This window comes from Bison bison, unplaced genomic scaffold (assembly GCF_000754665.1).
Source record: "Bison bison bison isolate TAMUID 2011002044 unplaced genomic scaffold, Bison_UMD1.0 scf7180017864322, whole genome shotgun sequence".
Lineage (NCBI taxonomy): Eukaryota > Metazoa > Chordata > Mammalia > Artiodactyla > Bovidae > Bison > Bison bison.
The window spans coordinates 5,788,407-5,812,982 of NW_011494894.1; the positions used below are offsets into that span (position 1 = coordinate 5,788,407).

Sequence of the window (24,576 nt, forward strand, 5' to 3'; positions counted from 1 at the left end):
TGCGAAGAGTTGACTCACTGGAAAAAACCCTGATGCTGGGAGGGATTGGGGGCAGGAGGAAAAGGGGACGACAGAGGATGAGTGGCTGGATGGCATCACCGACTCAACAGACGTGAGTTTGAGTGAACTCCAGGAGTTGGTGATGGACAGGGAGGCCTGGTGTGCTGCAATTCATGGGGTCGCAAAGAGTCGGACACGACTAGGTGACTGAACTGAATTGATTATAAAAAAACTTCCTTATTATAGGTTCTGACAAACCAGAGGAAAACAAGACCTATCTCTGTATTATATTAACTGCATGTAGTGGTGATTAGGGGCTTCCCTGGTAGCTCAGCAATTAAACGAATCCACTTGCAAGGTAGGAGACACAGGTTCAATCCCTGGGTGGGGAAGATCCCTGGAGGAGGGCATGGCAACTCACTCCAGTATTCCTGCCTGGAGAATCCCACGGCAGGCTACAGTTTCACAGGGTCGCACAGAGTCAGACACAACTGAAGCAACTGAGCACGCAGATGATTAGAAACACAGATCACTTATGGGCCTCATCACTCAGCAAGGTATTTTAAAAAAAGATTCAAGTATTGTAATACTGACAACTATGCATACAGAACTATATAGTCACTATCTGTGAAATCACAGACCTTCCCAATAAGGTCTAGGAGAAACAGAAAATATCAAAGACCTCCAAAACAAGCCTAATAGAACAGTCCAAAACATCACCATGTCCTGCCATTTCATAATGCAATACTTATAGTATTGTTTTAAGTTTTGCACCGTTTCCCTGCAATAATGAGTCAGCATCCAAACAAATCTTAATCAGGGAACACCCTGAGAGAACAACACTTACAAAGTTTTTGAGATGCAAGTTGTATTGACTGACCCCATAGCTTTCTATCTTGATTTCTGAGACTGTCATTGATGAAATGAACTGCAGGTATAGCTTTGTGCTGGGCATGTTTCAGTAATTTTCCTGCCTTCATACGATCCAGCTCTTGTACAACCACCCAGGGAATTATTAACACAAGACTGTCAAAGCCTAAAAAAATAAAAAGATTTCTTATAAGTCAACAAATATGTATTAAGCTACTAAATTGACCTGCTGTAGGAGAATTAAAAGTTTTAAAGAAATTCACAATCTAAATGAAGAGATAATACATAAAAATAGGAACTTAAAACAGATACAAATGTCAAAAGAACATTACAAAAATAAATACTACAGGAGATCAAAGAAGAATAAGTTTAGAAGCTAGATTAACCAGTAAAGGCTCTTTTTTATTCCCCTTTTTACTTAAGCTGATTATGCTGTGCACGTTTGTGCTTAACAACATATCCAAACAAAAGTAAGTTTATGGGGAGTAAAAAATTCACAGCAATGTTAAATAAGAAAATCAGAATCAGTCAGTATGTTTTATAAATACCTGGGATTTCTCTTGTCTTTAAAAGTCTAACAAATTTGAGATGATTCATCAGAATATTTGTGTCAATAACAATTAGAAGCTTTTTGTCTGAAGCAGCATTTGCTAGGGGAAAAAAGCAAAGTGAGAATTGACATTTGTAACACACTTGTATAATAAATAAAACTTTGTTATCATAGAACTCTGATAGCATTCTTAAGGCAATCCTTTAAACAACAAAAACACATTTACTCCAATTCTTAAGAGAAAGAACAGTAATCAATGTTTAATTATCCACCAGTAGAATATTGCATATTACTTTTGGGTAGATTTTTAAATCATAAACTAACTTATGACAGCAGTAATTATGTTGTTGAACCCTGTACTCTATCACTGGTAGTTATCCAGTTAGGAATGATAAGCTAATCTTAATATATTGTGAAATAACACTGAAAAGATAAATATGTATAAAAGAAAGAAAACTAATAATACTAGTATTATTACTTCTTAGGGTCATATTAGGAACAGGTGAACTGATTCACAGATAAACAATAAATTGGAAAGTGCAACATGAACATAATGTAGCAGCATTACTATTTTTATAAATGCAATTCAAAACTGTATACTAGCATACTCTGGAGGGTTATCTATCATTTTCTTCTCCCAGGAGTAAGAATAATCACAGTTTTACTATATAAGTAAGAAATTCATGAATACCTTTGAGAAAACTGCATTGTTTCTGATCAGTGTTTTACAAACTTGAAACTGTTAAAATTTATGATTAAGAGCAAGAATAACAGACTACTCATAATTCTGATTAGTGTCCTTAGGCAAAAAAAAAGAAAGAAAATATTTCTAACTGCCTAATAATGTGAGATACATAAAGCAAATGATAACACAAATCTTAGACCTGATTCCTATAGCTGAAAGAAATATAGCATATTTTATTATTTCAAATGAGCACATTTTAACACTTTCACCTAAATATTATAAAAACTGAACATTGAGAAAACACAGGAGATCGCAAACACAGTCATACACATAAAGGGTATACCAGCAGAGGAATGTATATCATCTTCTACCACGTCAATTTCCATACTCATTAACTCTCCTGAAGGTGGAACCACAGGTAAATCCATGCTTTTTCCCACACGAGCAGCATGAAGCTCTTCTACTATCTGCATCTAAATTGCAAAAGACCCGCAAAACAATATTTTGAATTATTTTCTCTTCAGATTAATAAGAAAGCAATTAATTCTTAATTCACTTAATATGAGATAGTCTGTGGAAAGCAAAAATTTTACAAAAATATGGAAGCCACATGGTAAAAAAACCCCACAGATTTATAAACATTTACAAGGTTTACAGGAAAAGAATTTGAAATAGAAGATATATGTGTATCTACAACTAAATCAACTTTGCTATACACCTGAAACTAACATAACATTGCAAATCAACCATAGTCAAAAAAAAATTTTTTAAGCTCTTTAAAAAAAAATAAAATGGCTCTTCTCTTTTTCTTACTACAGCCTTAGGTGAATTATTTAACCACCATGGGTCTCAGTTTATCTGCACAATAGGAATGGTAAATATTTGTATCCTTTTAATACTTTTTGTAAGGATTAAGTGAAATAACATGAAAAACCTCACATAGGGTCTAATACATAAGAGATAATAAGTTCATTCTCTGAAATAAGTTAATTCTCATTTCCATTCTCACTTCAAAGTACTTTAAGAGCCAAGTATGTTTTTGTCTGGATGATCAGCACTCTTCCTAATTTCTAAGATTGTTAATTAACTATCAGAAACTGAAATCCAGATCTTTATACTCTTCATTTCAGGGAAGTAGTTCCCTGATGTATTATAATGTAAAGAAATTAAAGTATAGCCTAATTTTAGAGCAGAGGTGAAAAATCTTTTTTCTATCAAGGGGCACAGACCCAGAAGACATAAAAATATAACTGACTGTCACAAATAAAAAGCAATCAACATGGTTTTAAAGTTTCCTTTAAATAGAAAAACCCAAAGTGTTCTGTGAATCTAATTTTAATTTAGAAGCAGGGAACATAAAATTACTTGCAATACTTCTATTAGGTTTGACCAGAAGATTCTAGCTGAGAAATGAAAAAACAGGCAAAAAATAAATATGTATGTGTTTTCATTTTCACTGAACACTTTCATCTTATTGCTAATTAGAAAAATGAGGCAAAAATATTAATATTATACTGTATTTTGGCAAGCTGAGGCATAAGCATGCAAAAACATAACATTAAATTAAAATTAATATTGTGAGCATAGGCTCCACACTTTTTATTCAAAACAAATTAGCTTATTAGAAAAAAAAGGCCAAAAGGTGATTGAATAAATGGAAATACTTTTCCAAAGAATTTTTCAGGACTTCATAAATACTTATATACTGAATTAAGTACAGACATCAGTGTTATTTTCATACTATAAAAGTTTTTATCATCATTATTTTTTATTAAAATAGAAATCCCCTTTCTTAATGTCATTAAAAATATTGACAGTAAACAAATATATCAGTAACCTCTTGATCTGTATCTTGAATACTTTCAAGTGACACTGAAGAACATGGTGCTTCAAAACTCTGAAATGAAAAGTAATTTTATTAATTAGTTAAGAAGCATACACCTAGAATAAGGTTTTTCAGCTACGGCACTACTGACATTCGGGATCAGATGATTCTTCGTTTGTGGGGTTAATACTCTTCTCACTTCAGGGTAGTTCCCTAATGTATTATAATGTAAAGAAATTAAAGCAGAATCTAACTTTAGAGCAGAGGTGAGAAACCTTTCTTCTATCAAGGGGCACTGATCCAGAAGACACCAAAGTATCACTGTCACAAATAAAAAGCAATCAACATGGTTTTAAAGTCTTCTTTAAATAAAACACAAAGCATTTGGGGTTGTTCTCTGCACTGTAGGATGTTTAGAAGTATCTCTTCCCTTTACTCACTAGATACCTACCTCCCTCCCATCCTTGACAATCAAAAATGTCTCCATCCCTTTGCCCAAGTAATTTCAGTGTTATAACAGAGACAGAATTTGATGTAAATGGAGTTGAAGAGAAAATTATCTATATTTCAGTTTACATCCCAGTAAGCTATGTTGTTTGGGGGTACATACTTCAATAAATGCAATAAAAAGAAAAACAATGAACTGAAAAAAAAAAAATCTCCATCAAATCAGTTGCCAAATACCCACTAAGAGGCAAAACTGCCCCAGATGAAAAACTGTCCCTAGAATAGAAAAGTTTCCTTCTATTAAGTCATGAAACATAGTAGAAATTCTTTAAGATTGACTCATTCACATACATGCCTCCCTAAAAATACTCATATTCTAAGAACAAAACATGCCACCTTAAGAAACAGAAGTAACCATGGCAAAGATAAAAAGAATACTGGGCCTTGGTGGTGGGAAATTTTCATCCATGAGTAAACAAACCATTTCTAAAAGTGACATGACAAAATAACAAAAGAAACTTGAAGATTAGTATATGGCTGAGGGCGGGAAAGACTGAAAATGTATGGGTGTTTTATTTTTTGTCTCCCAGCAAAGACTGATCTCTCTAATTTCAGTTTTTCCCTGGCACTTTAGGTGAGCAGCTGAGACTTACCCAATCCTACATACAGGTGACAAGGAACTTGACTAAGCCTCTACTAAACCAAATCATCTTCTAAGAATTCTCCACGATAACACCAAACACACATGTATTTTATAAGAAGCTGGATATAAACTGCAGACTCTCTTTAAAAAAGTATATCCTATGTTGCTTTGGGAATTGAGCTTCTACCCTAACTTTCCAGTATCAATCTTCACACAATACAATACCACGCACATCACACACGTAGGCCCATTACAGCCGTACTCTCCCATGACCCTGGGTTCTATAATGCTTTCTCCACCTGACTTCAAATCTCACTAGAACTTTAGAGTCTCTTCAGCTAAGGAGTGCCAACCAAGCTAGAGATTATTATAGAACTTCCTGCAACTTCTGACATTCAAAGTCTTTTCATTCTTTTACTTGGATCACTACTACCCTTCACTCTCTTTGACAAGTCACTTTTAGTGATTTCAAAAAACTTTCTATCAACTTCAAATCCTTATTATAAAAGAAGGTCTTAGAGGGCATTTAACTTTGCCTTCCCCCTTCCATGTTTTATTAAGTCCATGGATTGGGATAAAGCCTTCCCTGGAGATGACAAAAGGGAGTAACACCAATGATGGTATAAATGGCTTTATTTGCTGGAGTGATTCCAAACTAAAAACCTGATTATTCAGTGGCTCTGTCCTATCTACAACATGAAAAACAGTCTTTCCCAGAAGAGATAAAAGAATCCATTGCCTAGACCCTGGCTTCCTCTCCAACTTCCTCTCATATAGATTCTCAACACATCTCAAGTCAAACTGAACAGTGTAAGTGCTCACGTATGCTCGTCCATGCCATTTCACAACTCTGGGCCACTACACAACCGATCATTTCCCCGGCAGGACAACACTTCCATTCTTTGCTCTACACGCTTTTCAACACCAAGCTTAAGAATCTCCAAGCTTAAGAGAATCTTTTAAGAATATCTTAATGAGTCCTTCCTTAACTCACTTCCAAATTTATACTAACACCAGCCAAATTCCCAAGGCGTTAATATTTTCTTCACTGTATCTGAACATTTACCTCTCTGGGAACTTCTTGAGGGTAAAAGCGTCTTATTCAAACTCTAAATGCCTAATACATAATAGGTACCTTTAATTAACATTTAGATAAACTGATGAATTTCTACCCCAGAGACTCATAAGAATTAAGTGGGATACCATTTATAAAAGTGGCCTATAAACAATAAATCTCTAGAACATTAGTTCACAATGGTGAGGGGAGAATGCAGACTGAAAAAGGTAACAAAGAACTATAAGCCTAGGGAAAAAAAGAAGTCACTTTCTTCTAGGAAAGCATAACAGGATCACTGAATACAAAAAAACACAATTACTTCTTTGTAAACTCATTATTTCAGGAAGACAATTATCCATTGAGGAATTTATGAGGAAAACAAATATAATATTGAAATGATTAGCTACTGTCACTAATAATGTTAACGATAACATATTCAAGATAAGAACAATATTTACTTGCTTCTCCTGTGTCTAAATGACTTTCAGTCAGATAAGACTTCTATCAAAGGAATATAAAGAGTTTTAATTCCAATAATTGAAAAGTAATCATGCAAAAATTGCTTCCCCTACAACTTATATTCATGCTATGTACCTCATTTGGTTTTTGTAATAATTCTAAACAGAGAGCAAAAAAGTGTGTAAGGTACATCTCATACTGTTCCTTAGATATACAGCACCAGGGGAATACCAAACAATGATACAAAGATGTTCAGTGAACGTACTGGAAAACTCAGATTCCTTTCTTGCATTCTACTCTAGAGAATTGGTTATACAGCACAAGAAGAAAATGGAAACTTTTCTTTAAGAAAGCAATAAAAAGAACAAACTCAATTCTTTCCTTCTTTGGACCCCTTCAAGTTCAGTGAAAAAGAGTACTCTTTCTCAAGCTCTTCTGGCCCCCTTGGTTACAATCCCTCCATTTTTCAAAGGAAGTATCTTATATAACACTCTATAATCTTGATTCCTAAAAAGAGGTAAGCTCCACCACTGCTGTTTATAAGCAGTCTCTAAATTTCAGAGCTTCTAAAGTTCCAAAGTTCTAAAAGTTCTCCTAAAGATAAATAATTTTATTTGCCATAGAAACAAGGCTATCAGAATTAGGTTTTCAAATTAGTCCACAAATGCTGATTTACTGCATAATTTAGAAGCAAAAATAGATGTGCCAAGCTTTCTAGCCTAGATCTCCGTATACATAGTTCCCTCTATCTGGAACATTCCTGCTTCTCCCATCTCACTCCACCTTGTCTTCACCTGAATAACTCCTATTCAGTCTTTAGTTCTCAGTTTACATGTTATCCCCTCCAGTAAATCTTACTGAATTAATCCATCCAAGGCCATGTTAATCCCCTGCTATGTGTTCCCATATAAGGTGATTAAGTATTTGTCAGACTCGAGGTGGCTGTTTCTGTACCTCCTCATATAAGAAAGTCTTTGAAAATGATGACTGTGATTGTGGTACCTGGCATACAGGGCACCCAAAAGAATAATTTGTTAAAGGAGCAGCTATTTGGAATACTAACCTTGGAACTGTCGTACCTGGAGTTAGAGAAAACTGTCATAGTACTTCTCTGGTAGGACTATCTATAACTGCTTATTCTGTATTTTTACACAATCCCTTCTATTTTGGGTCCCTGAGAGTTGCCAGGATAGTTTCTTAAGGAAGTTGGAATTTACAGAGTAAAATAAAAGAACCAACATATCTTCCTGACTAAACAGAATCTGCCTTTTACGATCATTATCTATAACAGAAACAACTCAAACCTAACTATATTTGAACTCTTTACTAAGGTCTGTATTCATTTTGCACTACCTTACCTGGGTTAGGTTTTCACCAGAACTTATATCATTAATTTCTTGATGCTCATGATATGCTCCTTCCCACTCATGAACAGTCTGCTTATATGTGGAATCTGAAAATAAATATTCACTTCTGTGCCTTGTAAACTTTAATGAAAACTGAGTGCCTTCTGGACATTCTTTTTTCTCCTGTTTAGTCTTTAACTTGTTAGAACCTGAACTGAACACATTTTCTTGTACAAGATTTTGGAGGGTATTGCAGGATTTTACCAGGATTTTGAAATTAATCCTTCTCCTAGATTCAAAGGGTTCCTTAATTATCTTGCTGGAATTACAATCCTGAGAAAGTTGGATTCTCTTGCATTTCTCCGAAGCACATTTTTCAGAACTGTCTCTAAATTTATTGGACCTTTCTTTCTTGAATTCCTTCATCTTCTCCCTCTGAGCAAGTAAATGAGGGCTTTTTTTTTCACTTGTCTGGCCTTCAGCTTTTGGTTTCACATCTTTGGCCACCTTAGGACAGCTAAAGTTTTTAATTCCATGGTCCAGCTTACTCTTAACATTTGCCAATTTAATATCTTTAACTTGAAAATCTACACATTTACTTATATCTTTCTTAGTTCCATTTGAAGAAGGACTCTGTGAAATAATCTGATTATTATTTGAATATGATGTTTCCTGGAGTGTAACAAGTCCTTGGGATGAAGAATCAATTTTTGGTCTCTTTCTTGGAGGGTCAGTTTCTACATTCAGTCTGTAAAGTAGCACAGAAAATTAGGTAGGCATTAAAATTAAACATAATATATAATATTGCACTGTATCATTTTAGTTAGGAAATGAAAGAACTGGCCTGATATGAACGTCATTAAAAGTAGAAAATAACTACATTATTAATAAAGGAGAAAGGATTACTCAATAAATGGTGTTGGAATAACTGGTTATTTGGAAAAAAAAAATTTACAGCTTTATATAACATCAGATGATGTAATCCCAAACAGATTAAACATTCAAGTGTAAAATAATTATTATTTCTGTAACTGCTATACTTCATATTAAATACTTAAAAACCATAGAATAAAAAGGGAACATTTATCAGATTTATTAATAAAGAACTTCTTAAACTTAATAGCAATGGGAAAAATATCACAAAGGGAAACAGTAAATGTAAATGACTACTGCTGCTGCTGCTGCTGCTGCTAAGTTGCTTCAGTCGCGTCCGACCCTGTGCGACCCCACAGACGGCAGCCCACCAGGCTCCCCCATCCCTGGGATTCTCCAGGCAAGAACACTGGAGTGGGTTGCCATTTCCTTCCCCGTAAATGACTACAGTAGTATATTAAAAAGTAATAAAACTAAAAGAACTGGGAAATGGCATATGCTACAAATGTGACAGCTTATTAGCCTTCGTAAATAAAAATCTCATCAAAAAGTACTAAGGCTCTAGAAAAAGACATGAACAGAAAACCAATGAAGTAGAAAAAGGAAATGGTTAATAGACATTTTTGGGAGAAATGTTTGACTTCCCTAGCACAGATGTGCTAATTGCGATGTACCATTTTCTTCTATCAAATTAGTCAAGATTGTTAAATAACACTAAATACTGGCAAGAGGTTGTTAAATGGACCCTCTCATATGTTGCCAGTGGAAATGCAAAATGATATAACAGTTCCACAAAGGAATTTGATGATATAATTAAGAATTCTAAAAATGTTATCTTTTAACTTCTTAGTAATTCCCACTTTAGAAATCTAAGGAGAAAAAAGCTAAAAATAGACTAAAAATAATAAGATATTCAATTCAGGATTATCTGTAAGAGCAAAAAGTCAGGTACAAGGTAAATGCTAAAATTTTGGAAATGACTAAGAAACATGTCATTCTACCGAATACAATAAACTATCATAGTCATTTCAAAGGATGTTTATGCAAAATTTTCAAAGACATACAAAATATACTGATATACTATTAAGCAGAAAACAAGCATGGCATAAATCTGTATATATAAGATCATCTCAACAGTTTAAATAAGCATAGTAAACAAGGCAGAAAAAAACATACTAGAATGCTAGAAGCAACAATAGCTAGAGGTGATAATATTTTCCTGCACAACAAAACTAGATATTACTCTGTAGTCAGAAAGAAAGGGGAAAAAATTTGATGAGCCACAATCTATTAATTTATATCAGTAAACCCCTGAATGCCTTTTAAATGCCTGTCATCCTGCTGGACACTGGGAGGCAGTGGAGGACACATCAAGTATAGTCTTTACCCCTCATTAATTTATCGTCCAGCAGGGGACAAAGAGACCGTAAATAAGTGACTTCTCAAAGAATTCATTATGGCAAGAGCAAACTATAAACATCTCAGAGTTTCCATAGGTGTTTCACCTGAGTCTTCACTTGGTTTTATTTTCTTTGCTCTTTCTACAACAAGATTGCCTATCTTTATTTACCTGTTAATAAATAGCAATAAGACAAAACTTTAATAGGACCCTGTTTGGTACTTATTAGCATATCATATAAGATATTAACTGTAGTAAAGAAAAATCAGGAAAACAACAAATGAAAGAAAATTTTAATAGGACCCTCTAGTTTTCTGAGCATTTTAAAATTCCTATTTGTTCTTCACAACAGTCCTGTGTGGCATATTTCATAGCAATCTATATACCATGGTCCATATGGTCATTAAATAATGAAAACTCAGCATTATAATACCTTTAATTATTCCTACTATTTCCCAAGTTCTCTAGTTGTAGCCACAATCTGTTAAATTAACATGGTTTTAGAGCCATGTCAATTCAATAAGATACATATTCTCTTCATGGGTAATATGCAAAGATAATTTATCCAAAATGATTAAATCAGCCTCATAACCTCTTTTATTACTGTATGTAATGAAGTTATGTATCTTGTAAGGGTGTGTCAAAATCAAATTATTTGAGATGCAAATTAACATTTTTGTTGAAAGTAGTATTTACATAGTATAGAATTCTGATAAGATTTTTTTATTTCACTCAACTTTTTCTTAAATTTATACAAATATTAAGAAAATCATATCTGTGATTTAGCTATAAATATGCAACTACAAAACAGTACTAAACAAAATAAAGGATTCTGCAAATCTAAATATTCAGTCTCACAATTCAAAGCTAAAAAATATACCAAGAAAAAGGGAAAATTTACCTTTTCAGTTCTTGTCTTCTTTTCATATTACAGTACAGAATATCTGCAAGATCTGATTTCTGAAAGAAAAAAGGTATTACTTAGGAAATATAAATTGTGAACTGAGGAAAGAGATTGGGAGACAGTATTTTTCCATACCTATATGTTAGTGAATATGTTAGAGACAGCCTGGGACCTGGGACCCTTTACTGTAACTGCTGCAACACTTGCACCTGGACAGGCCTCTTCTCCAGCAACAAAATACAAAGAAACTATAAGGGACTAAAAATAACTGCGTGCATATGCAGTTGGGGCAAATTATGGACAAAAGACACAAAAAGACCGAAAAACTGCTACTCATGAGGAGCCAGGAGCAAAAAGCAGGGTACTAAGCATGCCTCCCGCAGTCCCTACCACCAGAAAGGTGGGAAAAACACCTCACCCTTCCAGCCCTAAGTCTGTGCACACCCCTAACTTCACCCCATATAACCAGCTAGAGCCAAGATGGCAGAGAGAGAAGGTGCCACAAATAGTGCACTTACCAGATGCTGGTGGTGACCATGACACCCAGGTGGACAGGAGGAACCTCCGAGCAATGGGGTAGAATATATTGGGGAGCGAGGGGGAAGGGGCAGAGGCTGGACAGGACCGATTCCCCTGAGGAGCAGCTCAGGGAGAGCAGTTCCCAGGCCTTGAGAGGCACACTTACCTCAAGGGAATCAGCGGGGAAGAGACCCTCGGAGGTCAGAAGATCAGGGGAATGTACCTGGAACCTACTCGACCCTGGGAAGCCTGCTGAAGCCAGGGGCCTGATCCTCTGTACTCTGAGGATTCCAGAGCCCCTCCAGGCCAGGCTGAGCTTAGGCAACCTGCACCCCATCCCCACCCAGGGCCTTTATCTGCAGCATGGGCCCTGAAGATAGGGCCCACCCCCACCTAAGCCCTGCCCTTCAACAGCCAAGACTTTTTCCAGCTTTTGTTCTCTTTTCTCTTTTTTTTCCTATTGCAGTTATGTTTTAGCTTCCAGTGGTTGTTTTACTTCTATCTTTATTTTTTCTAATATATGTGTTAGTTTTTAAAATTTCACTTTTTGTTGCTGTTGTTGTTACTCTGTGTGGCTTTGTGGCTTGTAGGATCTCAGTTCATGGCCCAGAGGATGGGCCTGAGCTCCTATGGTAGGAGGGCTGAAGCTGGTGGTTCTAATAGAGAACCACAGACTCCAGGGAATATTAATTTGCGTCTCTTGTAGGGGTAAGGAGTTTATATTAATATAAAGTCTCTTGGAAGTCCACATCTCAACACCAAGAGGTAGCTCTACCTAACTGCCTGCAAACTCCAGTGCTGGAAGTGAAATGAAAGCGCTCAGTCATGTCCGACTCTTTGTGACTCCATGGACTGTAGCCCGCCAGACTCCATTGGATTCTTCAGACAAGAATACCGGAGTGGGTAGCCATTCCTTTCTTCAGGGATCTTCCCAACCCAGAGATCAAACCTGGGTCCCTTCCATTGTAGGCAGATTATTTACCTCTGAGCCACCAGGGAAACCCAAATCTCAGAGCAAACAACTAGGAAGACAGAAGCACAGTCCCACCCATCAAAAATATGTGATGACAAAAACCCAAGTTAGAAAGAAACAAGCACAATAAAAACCTACAAGACCAAACAAATGAAGAGGAAATAGACAACTTACCTGAAAAAAAATTTATGATAGTAAAAATGATTCCAAAACTCAGAAATAGAATGGAGGCACTGATCAAGAAAATACAAGAAATGTTTAACAAAGACTTAGAAGAACTAAAGAATAAACAGAGATGAACATAATAACCGAAATGAAAAATACACTAGAAGGAATCAATAGCAGAATAACTAAGGCAGAAGAATGAAAAAGTGAAATGGAAGACAGAATGTGGAAATAACAGCCAAGGAACAGGATTAAAAAAAAAAAAGATTGAAAAAAATTAAAGACAGACCCAGAGAACTCTGCAACAACACTAAATACACTAACATTCAAAATACTGAGTCCCAGAAGAAGAAGGGAAAAGAAATGGTCTGAGAAAATATTCGAAGAGATTATAGTCAGAAACTTTCCTAACATGGGAAAGGATATAGCCACCCAAGTCTGGGAAGTACAGAGAGACCTCTGCAGGATAAACCCTAGGAGAAACACACCAAGACACATACTAATCACACTAACAAAAATCAAATACAAAGAAAAAAAAATTAAAAACAGCAAAAAATAACATACAAGGGAATTCCCATAAGGGAATCAATCTCTCAGTTGATTTTTCAGCAGAAACTCTGCAGGCCAGGTCAAAGTGGCAGGAAACAGTCATAGTGATGAAAGAGAAAAATCTACAACCAAGATTACAGCCAGCAAGGATTTCATTCAGATTTGATGGAGAAGTTAAACACAGACAACCAAAAGCTAAGAGAATTCAGCACCACCGAGCCAGCCTTACTTACTCAAGGATTTTAGCCTTCTGATTTAAGTTAGTGTCCTTGGCTCAGTGGTAAAGAATCTGCCTGCCACTGCAAGAGATGCAGGTTCAATCCCTGGGTCAGGAAGATGCCCTGGAGAAGGAAATGGCAATCTACTCCAGTATTCTTGCCTGGGAAATTCCATGGACAGTGGAGCCTGGTAGGCTACAGTGCATGGGGTCACAGAGTTGGACTCAACTTAGGGACTAAACAAAGCCAGCCTACAAAAGGCGCTAATGGAAATTCTCTAGGCAAGAAACAAAAGAGAAGAAGATGACCCACAAAAGTAAACCCAAAACAACTGCTACCCACTCTAGCATTCTCACCTGGAGAATCCCCATGAACAGAGGAGCCTGGTGGGCTACAGTCCATGAGGTCGCAAAAAGTCAGACAGGACTGAGCAACTAAGCACAGCACAGCACCATTTACAATAGCGAGGACATAAAAGCAACCTAGATGTCCATCAACAGATGAATAGATAAAGAAGATGTGGTATATATACACAATGGAATATTACTCAGCCATAAAAAGGAACTAGACTGAGTCATATGCAGTGATGTGGGTGAACCTAGGGTCTGTCAAACGTAATAAAGTAAACCAGAAAGAGAAAAACAAATATCGTACACCAACGCATATATATGGAATCTAGAAAAATGGTACTGATGAACCCATCTGTAGGGTAGGAAAAGGATGCAGACGGCAGAGCACGGACTTAAGGACGTTGTGGGAGAAGGACAGGGTGGGGCACACTTAGAGAGTAACACTGACATATATATATGAAAGTGAAGAAGAACTAAAGAGCCTCTTGATGAAAGTGAAAGAGGAGAGTGAAAAAGTTGGCTTAAAGCTCAACATTCAGAAAACGAAGATCATGGCATCCAGTCCTATCACTTCGTGGCAAATAGATGGGGCAACAGTGGAAACAGTGGCTGACTTTATTTTTCTGGGCTCCAAAATCACTGCAGTTGTTGACTGCAGCCATGAAATTAAAAGACGCTTACTCCTTGGAAGAAAAGTTATGACCAACCTAGACAGCATATTCAAAAGCAGAGACATCACCTTGCCAACAAAGGTCTGTCTAGTCAAGGCTATGGTTTTTCCAGTGGTCATGTATGGATGTGAGAGTTGTACTATAAGGAAAGCTGAGCGCCAAAGAATTGATGCTTTTGAACTGTGGTGTTGGAGAAGACTCTTGAGAGTCCCTTGGACTGCAAGGAGATCCAATCAGTCCATCCTAAAGGAAATCAGTCCTGAATGTTTATTGGAAGGACTGATGTTGAAGCTGAAGCTCCAATACTTTGGCCACCTGATGCGAAGAGCTGACTCATATGAAAAGACCATGATGCTGGGAAAAATTGAGGGCAGGAGGAGAAGGGGACGACAGAGGACGAGATGGTTGGATGGCATTACCGACTCAATGGACATGAGTCTGAATAAACTCTGGGACTTAGTGATAGACAGGGAGGCCTGGTATGCTGAAGTCCATGGGGTAACTAAGAGTGGGACACGATTGAGCGACTGAACTGAATTGAACTGAACCATATGTAAAACAGATATCTAGTGGGAGGTTGCTATATACTACAGGGAACTCAACTCCATGCTCTATGATGACCTAGAGGAGTGGGACTGGGCGGGAGGTGGGAAGGAGTTTCAAGAAGGAGGGGACATATGTACACCTATGGTTAATTCATGTTGATGTATGGCAAAACCAATACAATATTGTAAAGTAATTAGCCTCCAATTAAAATAAATATATATTTTTTAAAAAATAAATTTAAAAAAGAAACAAGGCAGCTCCCACCTCAGTGACTGAGAAAGCAAAGGAACTGTTCCTTGTTCTCCCTCTCCCGGCTGCAGCAGGCACCCCATTGAAATCTTACCTGAACTTCTTATCTGACATCTGATCACTTTCTGTTGACTATGGGCAGGCCAACAACCCTGGTTGGTATCAGGTTGACACAATAATTTTCTTAATCCTTGCAATAATCTCATGAGACAGATATTATCAGTATCTCATTTTACAGACAAAGTACCCAAGGCTCAAATAGAGCAAAATATTCTCAACGTTACAGAGCAAGTTAGTCGCAGAGCCATGATCTGAAACCAGATTTCTCTACCCTTTCTATTCTACCACCCTGTCTCTCTAGGGGCAGAGGGCTACAGACAATAAAAATAACAGAGAAAGAGGATATAGTCCCTGTCCTAAAGAGCTCAGAGTAAAGCAAAGGGAAAAAGTAGAAAGAAATACAAGGATATATACAATAAACAATAAAATAAAGCAGAACAATAAACATTAAGTTGTAAAAGAGTTTAAAAGATCAAAACCCCAAAGTTGGGATGTTCCAAGGAAAAAAAGTAGGCCAAAAATATGCTAAAGGTTGAGCATATATTGAATAAAGATAAATGCATAAAAGAAAAAGGCATTCTCCATTAAAAATGCTTAGGCATTCTAAGAAGCTGGAGACGACTGGTATAAATTCAGCAGAGAGAAAATAAACTAGCCTACCTAGAAGGGCTGTTTTGAGAAAGAAGAAAAATGAAAACTGGATACTTAAGGTATGACCAAATTTAAAAGGGTCCTGACTCTTTCTGACCCCATGGACTATACAGTCCATGGAATTCTCCAAGCCAGAATACTAGAGTGGGTAGGTATTCCCTTCTCCAGGGGATCATCCCAAACCAGGGATCGAACTCAGGTCTCCCGCATTGCAAGCGGATTCTTACTAGCTGAGCCACCAGGGAAGCCCAAATGGTAAACTAAAAAACTAAGTGAAGATTTTTCAACAGAGGAGAAATATGATGAAATCAGTGTTTTAAGAAGGTTAATACAGCAAGAATCGCAACAGCAGTTCCATTATGTGAAAACAAACTCTTAAAAACCCAAATCTGCATTCATGGAACTTTCACAACTGCCGGGGTCCAGCCCCAGCAGGATCCAGGGGTACCCTCAGGATGATGGCTTAGGCAATAAGGATAGCAAAGCGGAGAGATCAGAGGCTTGATCTTCCTTGATTAACACAGAAAGCCAATAAAGCTCCTGTGCCCCAAGGAGTCATCCTGAAAGAAGAACAGAGAGAGAAAAGGAGAGAAAAGAACGACATGGGGAGACCAAGCTTCGGTGAGCGAGGCCCATAACTTTATTTTCAAAAGGAACTTTTATACTTTGACTTGTACACAGAGGGAAATGAAAGATGAAGTCATACAGAGTCAGCCGAAACACTACATAAAACCAGGATTTTTTATGCATACCTTTCCCATAAACAATGTTGTGTACATTATCTTCTAGCCTTGGAGGCCTGTGGACATTTTATGACTCTTTTTTGATAAAGGCTGCTCAACCAGAAAACTTATTTTCCCTTGAAGTGTTTTTTCTTTACATTTCTAATCTATGTCAGCCTCAGAAAGTGCTAAACAGAGTTACATTCTCATGGAGCAAAGGTGCAGTAAGTTACAACAAAGAAAGAACCAATTAGCTCAAAGGTCTGATGTGGTTAATTCCAAGGCTGTTACTTGTTTTCCTTACATTCCAACTATGTTAACCAACGCACTCCCAGGTGCACAATGGATAAGGGATATGGGCACTTGGCAGCAAGCATTGGCCCAATAATGAAGCCCTTTACCAGTACTATCTATTCTAATAATTTTTCATCCCTTAAAGGACTCTATGCTCATTAGGACTTTTAGAATGTTTTGGCTTCCCGTGCCTTTCAAGGTTGGGGAGTTGTGAACAATCATGTGTGTTAATTGCAAGAATATGGATAAACCTGTCAGGCAAGCTAGAAAGCCATCAGAGGGGTTAAAATAGAAATATTCCTTTCATGCCCAGGAGACTTATTAACTAAAGCTCTAAGTTGACTTTTTCCAGAGAAAGGTGGTCGGGGATAGCCCCCTGTTAATGTCAGAAGAGTTGGTGAAAGGCATAATATAATAAACAGTAGACAGATTCTAGTTTTGGGGTAGATGCTGAAGCAGATTCAGGGGGTCCCTCGAGCCATGATCTGCCTTGCTTGTCATGGCTCTTCCATATGACCTTGTCATGGGTGGGATCTCCCGGGTGGCTCCCGGCACACAACTATTTTCTCTTATTACCTACAACAACTGTGCAGCAATCTTCATATACGCCTAACTCTTCCCTTGAATGTGGTGAGCACTTCGCAACCATCCATGTACCAGGTTGATGTGTTTAGTCTGCTGTCACTGTTCCATATTATTTGGCAGACAGTGGAAAAAAATCTGGACTTCACTTTGTTGCTGCAAACAATTTTGTGTCCTTTCACAAGTCACTTAACTTTCTGGATCTCAATTTCTGAATCTGAAAATGCAAACACTATCTCTGCCCTGGTGACTTCAAAATGAAATTGTAAAGACAAATTTAACCACATACAGGAAAAGACTTAAAAATTGTCTAAATTTATATTTACGTTGTCTAATCCCACATGATAGGATCTATTAGCACAAAGGAAGAATTTGATAAATGCTTTTCGGTGAGCAGCAGGGAAAAGCTGCTTTTCCATCTATCGGCTATCAAAAAGCACGTATAATATCAAGAAAAAATTAATGGAAAAGTAGTAGGGGAGTTTATATCATAAAGCTTTCAATTGTACATTAAAACTTTAACATAATTTTTAGAGTTAGTTACAGTATCTAAATACTCACTAGTTTTCTCTTCTCTGATGACACTGATCTTACAGAGCAAGTTGAACAAGGAGAACTTACTGATGCTTTTTTCTCTTTCTTATCCTACGAATGTCATTTGGAAAAAAAGAAAAGCACAAAATAAAGCACAGTGTAAGACAGCATTCTTTTATCAATGTCGTAAATCAAGATTCCTTCTGCATTAATAATAAGTTTCAGAAGAGAACAATATTTATTTATTTAGCTGTATTGGGTCTTTGTTGCTGTGCACAGGCTTTCTCTAGTTGCAGAGAGCAGGGACTATTCTCTAGTTGTGGTAGGAGAGCCTTCTCACTGCAGTGGCTTCTCTTGTTACAGAGAAAAAGCTCTAGGTGCGAGGGCTTCAGTAGCTGCAACACCTAGGCTCAGCAGTTGTGCTGCACAGGCAGCAGTTATGGCTCTCAGGCTCTGGAGCAAGTTGGGCTCAGTAGCTGCAGCTTACAGGCTTAGTTGCTCTTTGGCATGTGGAATCTTCCCGGACCAGGGATCAGAACCGTGTCCCCTCCATTGGTAGTTGGGTTCTTATTCACCATACCACCAGGGAAGTCCGGGAACAATGTTTAAAGGCATACAAACATTGGTAAGAGGAAAGGAGACTTAACTAGAAATCAGAAGATCTAAGTGGTCTTGAATTAGGAATGAGATGGGATAGAAGTGGGCTTCTCTGGTGGCTCACATGTTAAAGAATCTGCTTGCAATGCAGGAGACCTGGGTTCAATTCCTGAGTCAGGAAGATCCCTTGAAGAACGGAATGGCTACCAACTCCAGTATTCTTGCCTGGAGAATTCCACGGACAGAGGAGGCTGGTGGGCTACAGTCCATGGAGTTGTAAGAGTTGGATGTGACTGAGTGACTAACACTTTTACTTTTTCACTTTCACTTGGGATAGAGGTAATATAGCAGAAAGTTGCAGACAGCTCACATAAGGACATTGGGAAATGGTACTACCATAGTGATACTTAGTCTTCTACAAAGCAAAACCATATACCCAGTTATTTTTTCAGTGGCTCCTGAATTCAACAGACCCAGGAGAAACGTATTTCAAGTACTTACCGTGTATCAAAGACACTTTTCTAGACAGTGAGAACAGATTAGTGAAAAAAAAATAAAAGTCCCTGCTGTCATACAGGTTACACCTACTGCAGGTTTAACTTACAAATAAGTTAAGTAATATATTTAGTGTATCAGATGATGCTATTAAAAAAATAATAATAATAAAGCAGAAAAAGGGGTCAGGAAGGGCTGGGAGGCAAGGGTGAGGCTGGTGCAATTTTAAACAAAGTAGTCAAAATGGGTCCCCACCGGTAATTTGACACCTGAACAGAGACCTAATGAAATGAAGGAACAAACCCTGTGAGTAGCTAGGGAAAGTTAAAGGGAGTAACAGCAAGCACAAAGCAGGAATGTGCCTGGCTTACTGGAGCAGCAATAAGGAAGCCAAGGACTGCAGAAAGCAAAGGGAGAATGAGATGGAGATGAGATAGTGACAGTAATGTGTTTTCTGTCCCAGCAAAGACATTAACTTTTTCTCTGAAGTGGAAAATCACTAGAAAATATTGAGCAGAAGAGTGACATGATTTAACATTTTAATAGGATCACTGTGCCTGTTATGGTGAGTGCACAAGAAGGCAAAGGTAGAAAGCAAGCTGTTTGCCTGGATCATGGTGATAGCAGTGGGAGTGGGAGTCACACTCAGCTGACAGAATTTGCTGATAGATGGGATGCAGGCAGAGCATGATGCCCAGGGTTTTGGTCCAAGCAACTTAAAGAATGTAACTGCAATTTACCACATTGAGAACACTGAGGCTGGGCACTTGCGAGAGTACAGTTTAAGAGGAGAAAGAGCCAAAAAGGACGCTGCCAAGCCTCAGTTTCTTCATTTGTACAATTGGGATAATAATAGTACCTACCTCATAGAGTTGAGAGGAATAAATAAAATAATGAAGGAAAAGAAAAACAAATGACTCTTTCTCGGTCAGAAGAACAAAATATTTACATAACTTGTTTTAACACTGAGGTATATTTTTTTCATCACACAAAAATAAAACTGCAAAACAGGGTATCTTTAGGTCAATAAGTCAAAATTCTTACTTCAATATTGGATGATGGGGTGGTGCCTTTTCTCCGAGACGTCTCCTTTTTTTCACAAGATTCTTTGTTGGACATTTTGCAAAGCTAAAAGAAACATCAAAAACACATTATGTGTGTGGGTTTTTTTTTTTAACCATTGCTACAACAAAAACATTAGAAATCATACTTTTTTCAGTTTCTTAAAGATTGGAGCTTTATAAAAATAATTTTTGTATTTTACCCATTCTCAACATGATAGGATTGTCTCATTGTTCCACTTTACTTATATTCTGCCTCATGACCTGTTTCCTTCCATCAGTGTGGGGATGGTCACCTTTTAAGAAAGACTCTCAAAAGTATGCCTTTAAGGCAAACTTCTCTCTCTAGCGTCACATTCCCATTTTCAATTGCCTGCAGGACTATTATATTTTGCCCCAACCACACCTCAAAACCAATTAGTCACTAAATCTTCATTTTCTCAACATACGCTCCATCTCTCACTGAGTGAGATGTCGGGCAAAACACGTACATTTTTTGAGTCCTAGTTCCACTATGTGTAAAACAGAGATAACTCATCCAAGAGGGTTTTTTAAAAACTTAAATGAAACTATGGATGTAAAAGCACCTTGTACAAGATAGTACACAGTTCAGTTCAGTTCAGTCACTCAGTCATGTCCAACTCTTCACAAACCCATGAATCACAGGATGCCAGGCCTCCCAGTCCATCACCAACTCCTGGAGTTCACTCAGACTCATGTCCATCTAGTCGGTGATGCCATCCAGCCACTCATCCTCTGTCGTCCCCTTTTCCTCCTGCCCCCAATCCCTCCCAGCATCAGAGTCTTTTCCAATGAGTCAACTCTGCGCATGAGGTGGCCAAAGGACTGGAGTTTCAGCTTTAGCATCAGTCCTTCCAAAGAACACCCAGGGCTCATCTCCTTTAGAATGGACTGGTTGGATCTCCTTGCAGTCCAAGGGACTCTCAAGAGTCTTCTCCAACACCACAGTTCAAAAGCATCAATTCTTCGGCGCTCAGCTTTCTTCACAGTCCAACTCTCCCATCCATACATGACTACTGGAAAAACCATAGGCTTGACTAGACGGACCTTTGTTGGCAAAGTAATGTCTCTGCTAGATCTAGGTTGATCATAACTTTTCTTCGAAGGAGTAAGCGTCTTTTAATTTCATGGCTTCAGTCACCATCTGCAGTGATTTTGGAGCCCCCAAAAAATAAAGTCTGACATGGTTTCCCCATCTATTCCCCATGAAGCGATGGGACCAGATGCCATGATCTTCGTTTTCTGAATGTTGAGCTTTAAGACAATTATTTCACTCTCCTCTTTCACTTTCATCAAGAGGCTCTTTAGTTTCTCTTCACTTTCTGCCATAAGGGTGGTGTCATCTGCATAGCTGAGGTTATTGATATTTCTCCCGGCAATCTTGATTCCAGCTTGTGATTCTTCCAGCCCAGCGTTTCTCATGATGTACTCTGCACAGAAGTTAAATAAGCAGGGTGACAATATACAGCCTTGATGTACTCCTTTTCCTATTTGGAACCAGTCTGTTGTTCCATGTCCAGTTCTAACTGTTGCTTCCTGACCTGCATATAGGTTTCTCAAGAGGCAGGTCAGGTGGTCTGGTATTCCCATCTCTTTCAGAATTTTCCACAGTTTACTGTGACCCACACAGTCAAAGGCTTTGCTGCTATTGCTACGTCACTTCAGTCATGTTCGACTCTGTGCGACCCCATAGACAGAAGCCCACCAGGATCCCCCGTCCCTGGGATTCTCCAGGCAAAAACACTGGAGTGGGCTGCCATTTCCTTCTCCAATGCATAAAAGTGAAAAGTGAAAGGAAGTCGCTCAGTCGTGTCCGACTCTTAGCGACCCCATGGATACAGCCTACCAGGCTCCTCTATCCATGGGATTTTCCAGGCAAGAGTACTGGAGTGGGGTGCCATTGCCTTCTCTTTGGCATAGTCAATAAAACAGAAATAGATGTTTTTCTGGAACTCTCTTGCTCTTTCGATGATCCAGCGGATGTTGGCAATTTGATCTCTGGTTCCTCTGCCTTTTCTAAAACCAGCTTGAACATCTGGAAGTTCACGGTTCATGTATTGCTGAAGCCTGGCTTGGAGAATTTTGAGCATTACTTTACTAGCGTGTGAGATGAGTGCAATTGTGGGGTAGTTTGAGCATTCTTTGGCAGTGCCTTTCTTTGGGATTGGAATGAAAACTGACCATTTCCAGTCCTGTGGCCACTGCTGAGTTTTCCAAATTTGCTGGTATATTGAGTGCAGAACTTTCACAGTATCATCTTTCAGGATTTGAAATAGCTCAACTGGAATTCCATCACCTCCACTAGCTTTGTTCGTAGTGATGCTTTCTAAGGCCCACTTGACTTCGCATTCCAGGATGTCTGGTTCTAGGTCAGTGATCACACCATCATGATTATCTTGGTCATAAAGATCTTTTTTGTACAGTTCTTCTGTGTATTCCTGCCACCTCTTCTTAATATCTTCTGCTTCTGTTTGGTCCATACCATTTCTGTCCTTTATCAAGCACATCTTTGCATGAAATATTCCCTTGATATCTCTTGATATAATTTTCTTGAAGAGATCTCTAGTCTTCCCCATTCTGTTGTTTTCCTCTATTTCTTTGCATTGATCACTGAGGAAGGCTTTCTTATCTCTTCTTGCTGTTCTTTGGAACTCTGCATTCAGATGCTTATATCTTTCCTTTTCTCCTCTGCTTTTTGCTTTCCTTCTTTTCACAGCTATTTGTAAGGCCTCCCCAGACAGCCATTTTGCTTTTTCCCTTTTCCATGGGGATGGTCTTGATCCCTGTCTCCTGTACAATGTCACGAACCTCCATCCATAGTTCATCAGGCACTATATCAGATCTAGTCCCTTAAATCTATTTCTCACTTCCACTGTATAATCATAAGGGATTTGATTTAGGTCATACCTGAATGGTCTAGTGGTTTTCCCTACTTTCTTCAATTTAAGTCTGAATTTCGCAATAAGGAGCTCATGATCTGAGCCACAGTCAGCTCCTGGTCTTGTTTTTGCTGACTGTATAGAGCTTCTCCATTTTGACTGCAAAGAATATAATCAACCTAATTTCGGTGTTGACCATCTGATGATGTCCATGTGCAGAGTCTTCTCTTGTGTTGTTGGAAGAGGGTGTTTGCTATGACCAGTGCGTTCTCTTGGCAAAATTCTATTAGCCTTTGCCCTGCTTCATTCCATATTCCAAGGCCAAATTTGCCTGTTACTCCAGGTGTTTCTTGACTTCCTGCTTTTGTATTCTAGTCCCCAATAATGAAAAGGACTTCTTTTTTGGGTGTTAGTTCTAAAAGGTCTTGTAGGTCTTCATAGAACCGTTCAACTTCAGCTTCTTCAGCATTACTGGTTGGGGCATAGACTTGGATTACTGTGATATTGAATGGTTTGCCATGGAAACAAACAGAGATCATTCTGTCGTTTTTGAGATTGCATCCAAGTACTGCATTTCAGACTCTTTTGTTGACCATGATGGCTACTCCATTTCTTCTAAGGGATTCCTGCCTGCAGTAGTATATATAATGGTCATCTGAGTTAAATTCACTCATTCCAGTCCATTTTAGTTCACTGATTCCTAGAACGTCAATGTTCACTCTTGCCATCTCCTGTTTGACCACTTCCAATTTGCTTTGATTCATGGACCTAACATTCCAGGTTCCTATTCAATATTGCTCTTTACAGCATCGGACCTTGCTTCCATCACCAGTCACATCCACAGCTGGGTATTGTTTTTGCTTTGGCTCTATCTCTTCATTCTTTCTGGAGTTATTTCTCCACTGATCTCCAGTAGCATATTGGGCACCTGCTGACCTGGGGAGTTCCTCTTTCAGTATCCTATCATTTTGCCTTTTCATACTGTTCATGGGGTTCTCAAGGCAAGAATACTGAAGTGGTTTGCCATTCCCTTCTCCAGTGGACCACATTCTGTCAGATAGTACATAGTAGAGTTTAAAAAAATACTGGCTTCAGCAATTGTCTTTCTGCTAGACCCTGAGCTTCTTGAAGAGTACACTGTATCGAAAATTTAGGAGGTGTTCATAAACGCCCTCTGAGTAAATGAGTAGGTGAATTTTTCTTTCCCAGAATAGTGATTGTTCATTCTGAGTCACTTTCAACTCTTGCTCATTGCAGTCCCTCTGTCCATTTCTTATCCCAGTCTCCCTTTTCCAGCCTGGGTCTGGATCAAGTCTATACTGCTGTTACTGACAGAAAGAAAGAAACCTGCACACAGTCATCCCCAATGGTCATAAACACTT

The 24,576-nt window shown here is 38.2% G+C and overlaps 1 protein-coding gene across 7 annotated transcripts in view; it reads right to left on the reverse strand.

Annotated features, from left to right (window-relative positions):
* SWT1 (SWT1 RNA endoribonuclease homolog (S. cerevisiae)) overlaps nucleotides 1-24,576 on the reverse strand; it is a 108,284-nt gene that overhangs the window by 80,546 nt on the left and 3,162 nt on the right. For 4 of the 7 annotated variants that reach the window (XR_826409.1, XM_010853078.1, XM_010853082.1 and 1 more), the window contains exons 2-9: nucleotides 20,278-20,361; nucleotides 18,169-18,252; nucleotides 11,056-11,114; nucleotides 7,895-8,630; nucleotides 3,943-4,002; nucleotides 2,434-2,578; nucleotides 1,419-1,520; nucleotides 848-1,036 (exon numbers count right to left, since the gene is read on the reverse strand). Coding sequence is in view for 6 of the 7 variants with exons in the window: in XM_010853078.1 (XP_010851380.1) it covers nucleotides 848-1,036; nucleotides 1,419-1,520; nucleotides 2,434-2,578; nucleotides 3,943-4,002; nucleotides 7,895-8,630; nucleotides 11,056-11,114; nucleotides 18,169-18,252; nucleotides 20,278-20,352 (1,450 nt within the window). In the remaining variant the exon portion in view is untranslated. The remainder of the gene's footprint in view (nucleotides 1-847; nucleotides 1,037-1,418; nucleotides 1,521-2,433; nucleotides 2,579-3,942; nucleotides 4,003-7,894; nucleotides 8,631-11,055; nucleotides 11,115-18,168; nucleotides 18,253-20,277; nucleotides 20,362-24,576) is intronic. The other 3 variants (XM_010853079.1, XM_010853081.1, XM_010853080.1) reach the window with 3 other exon arrangements.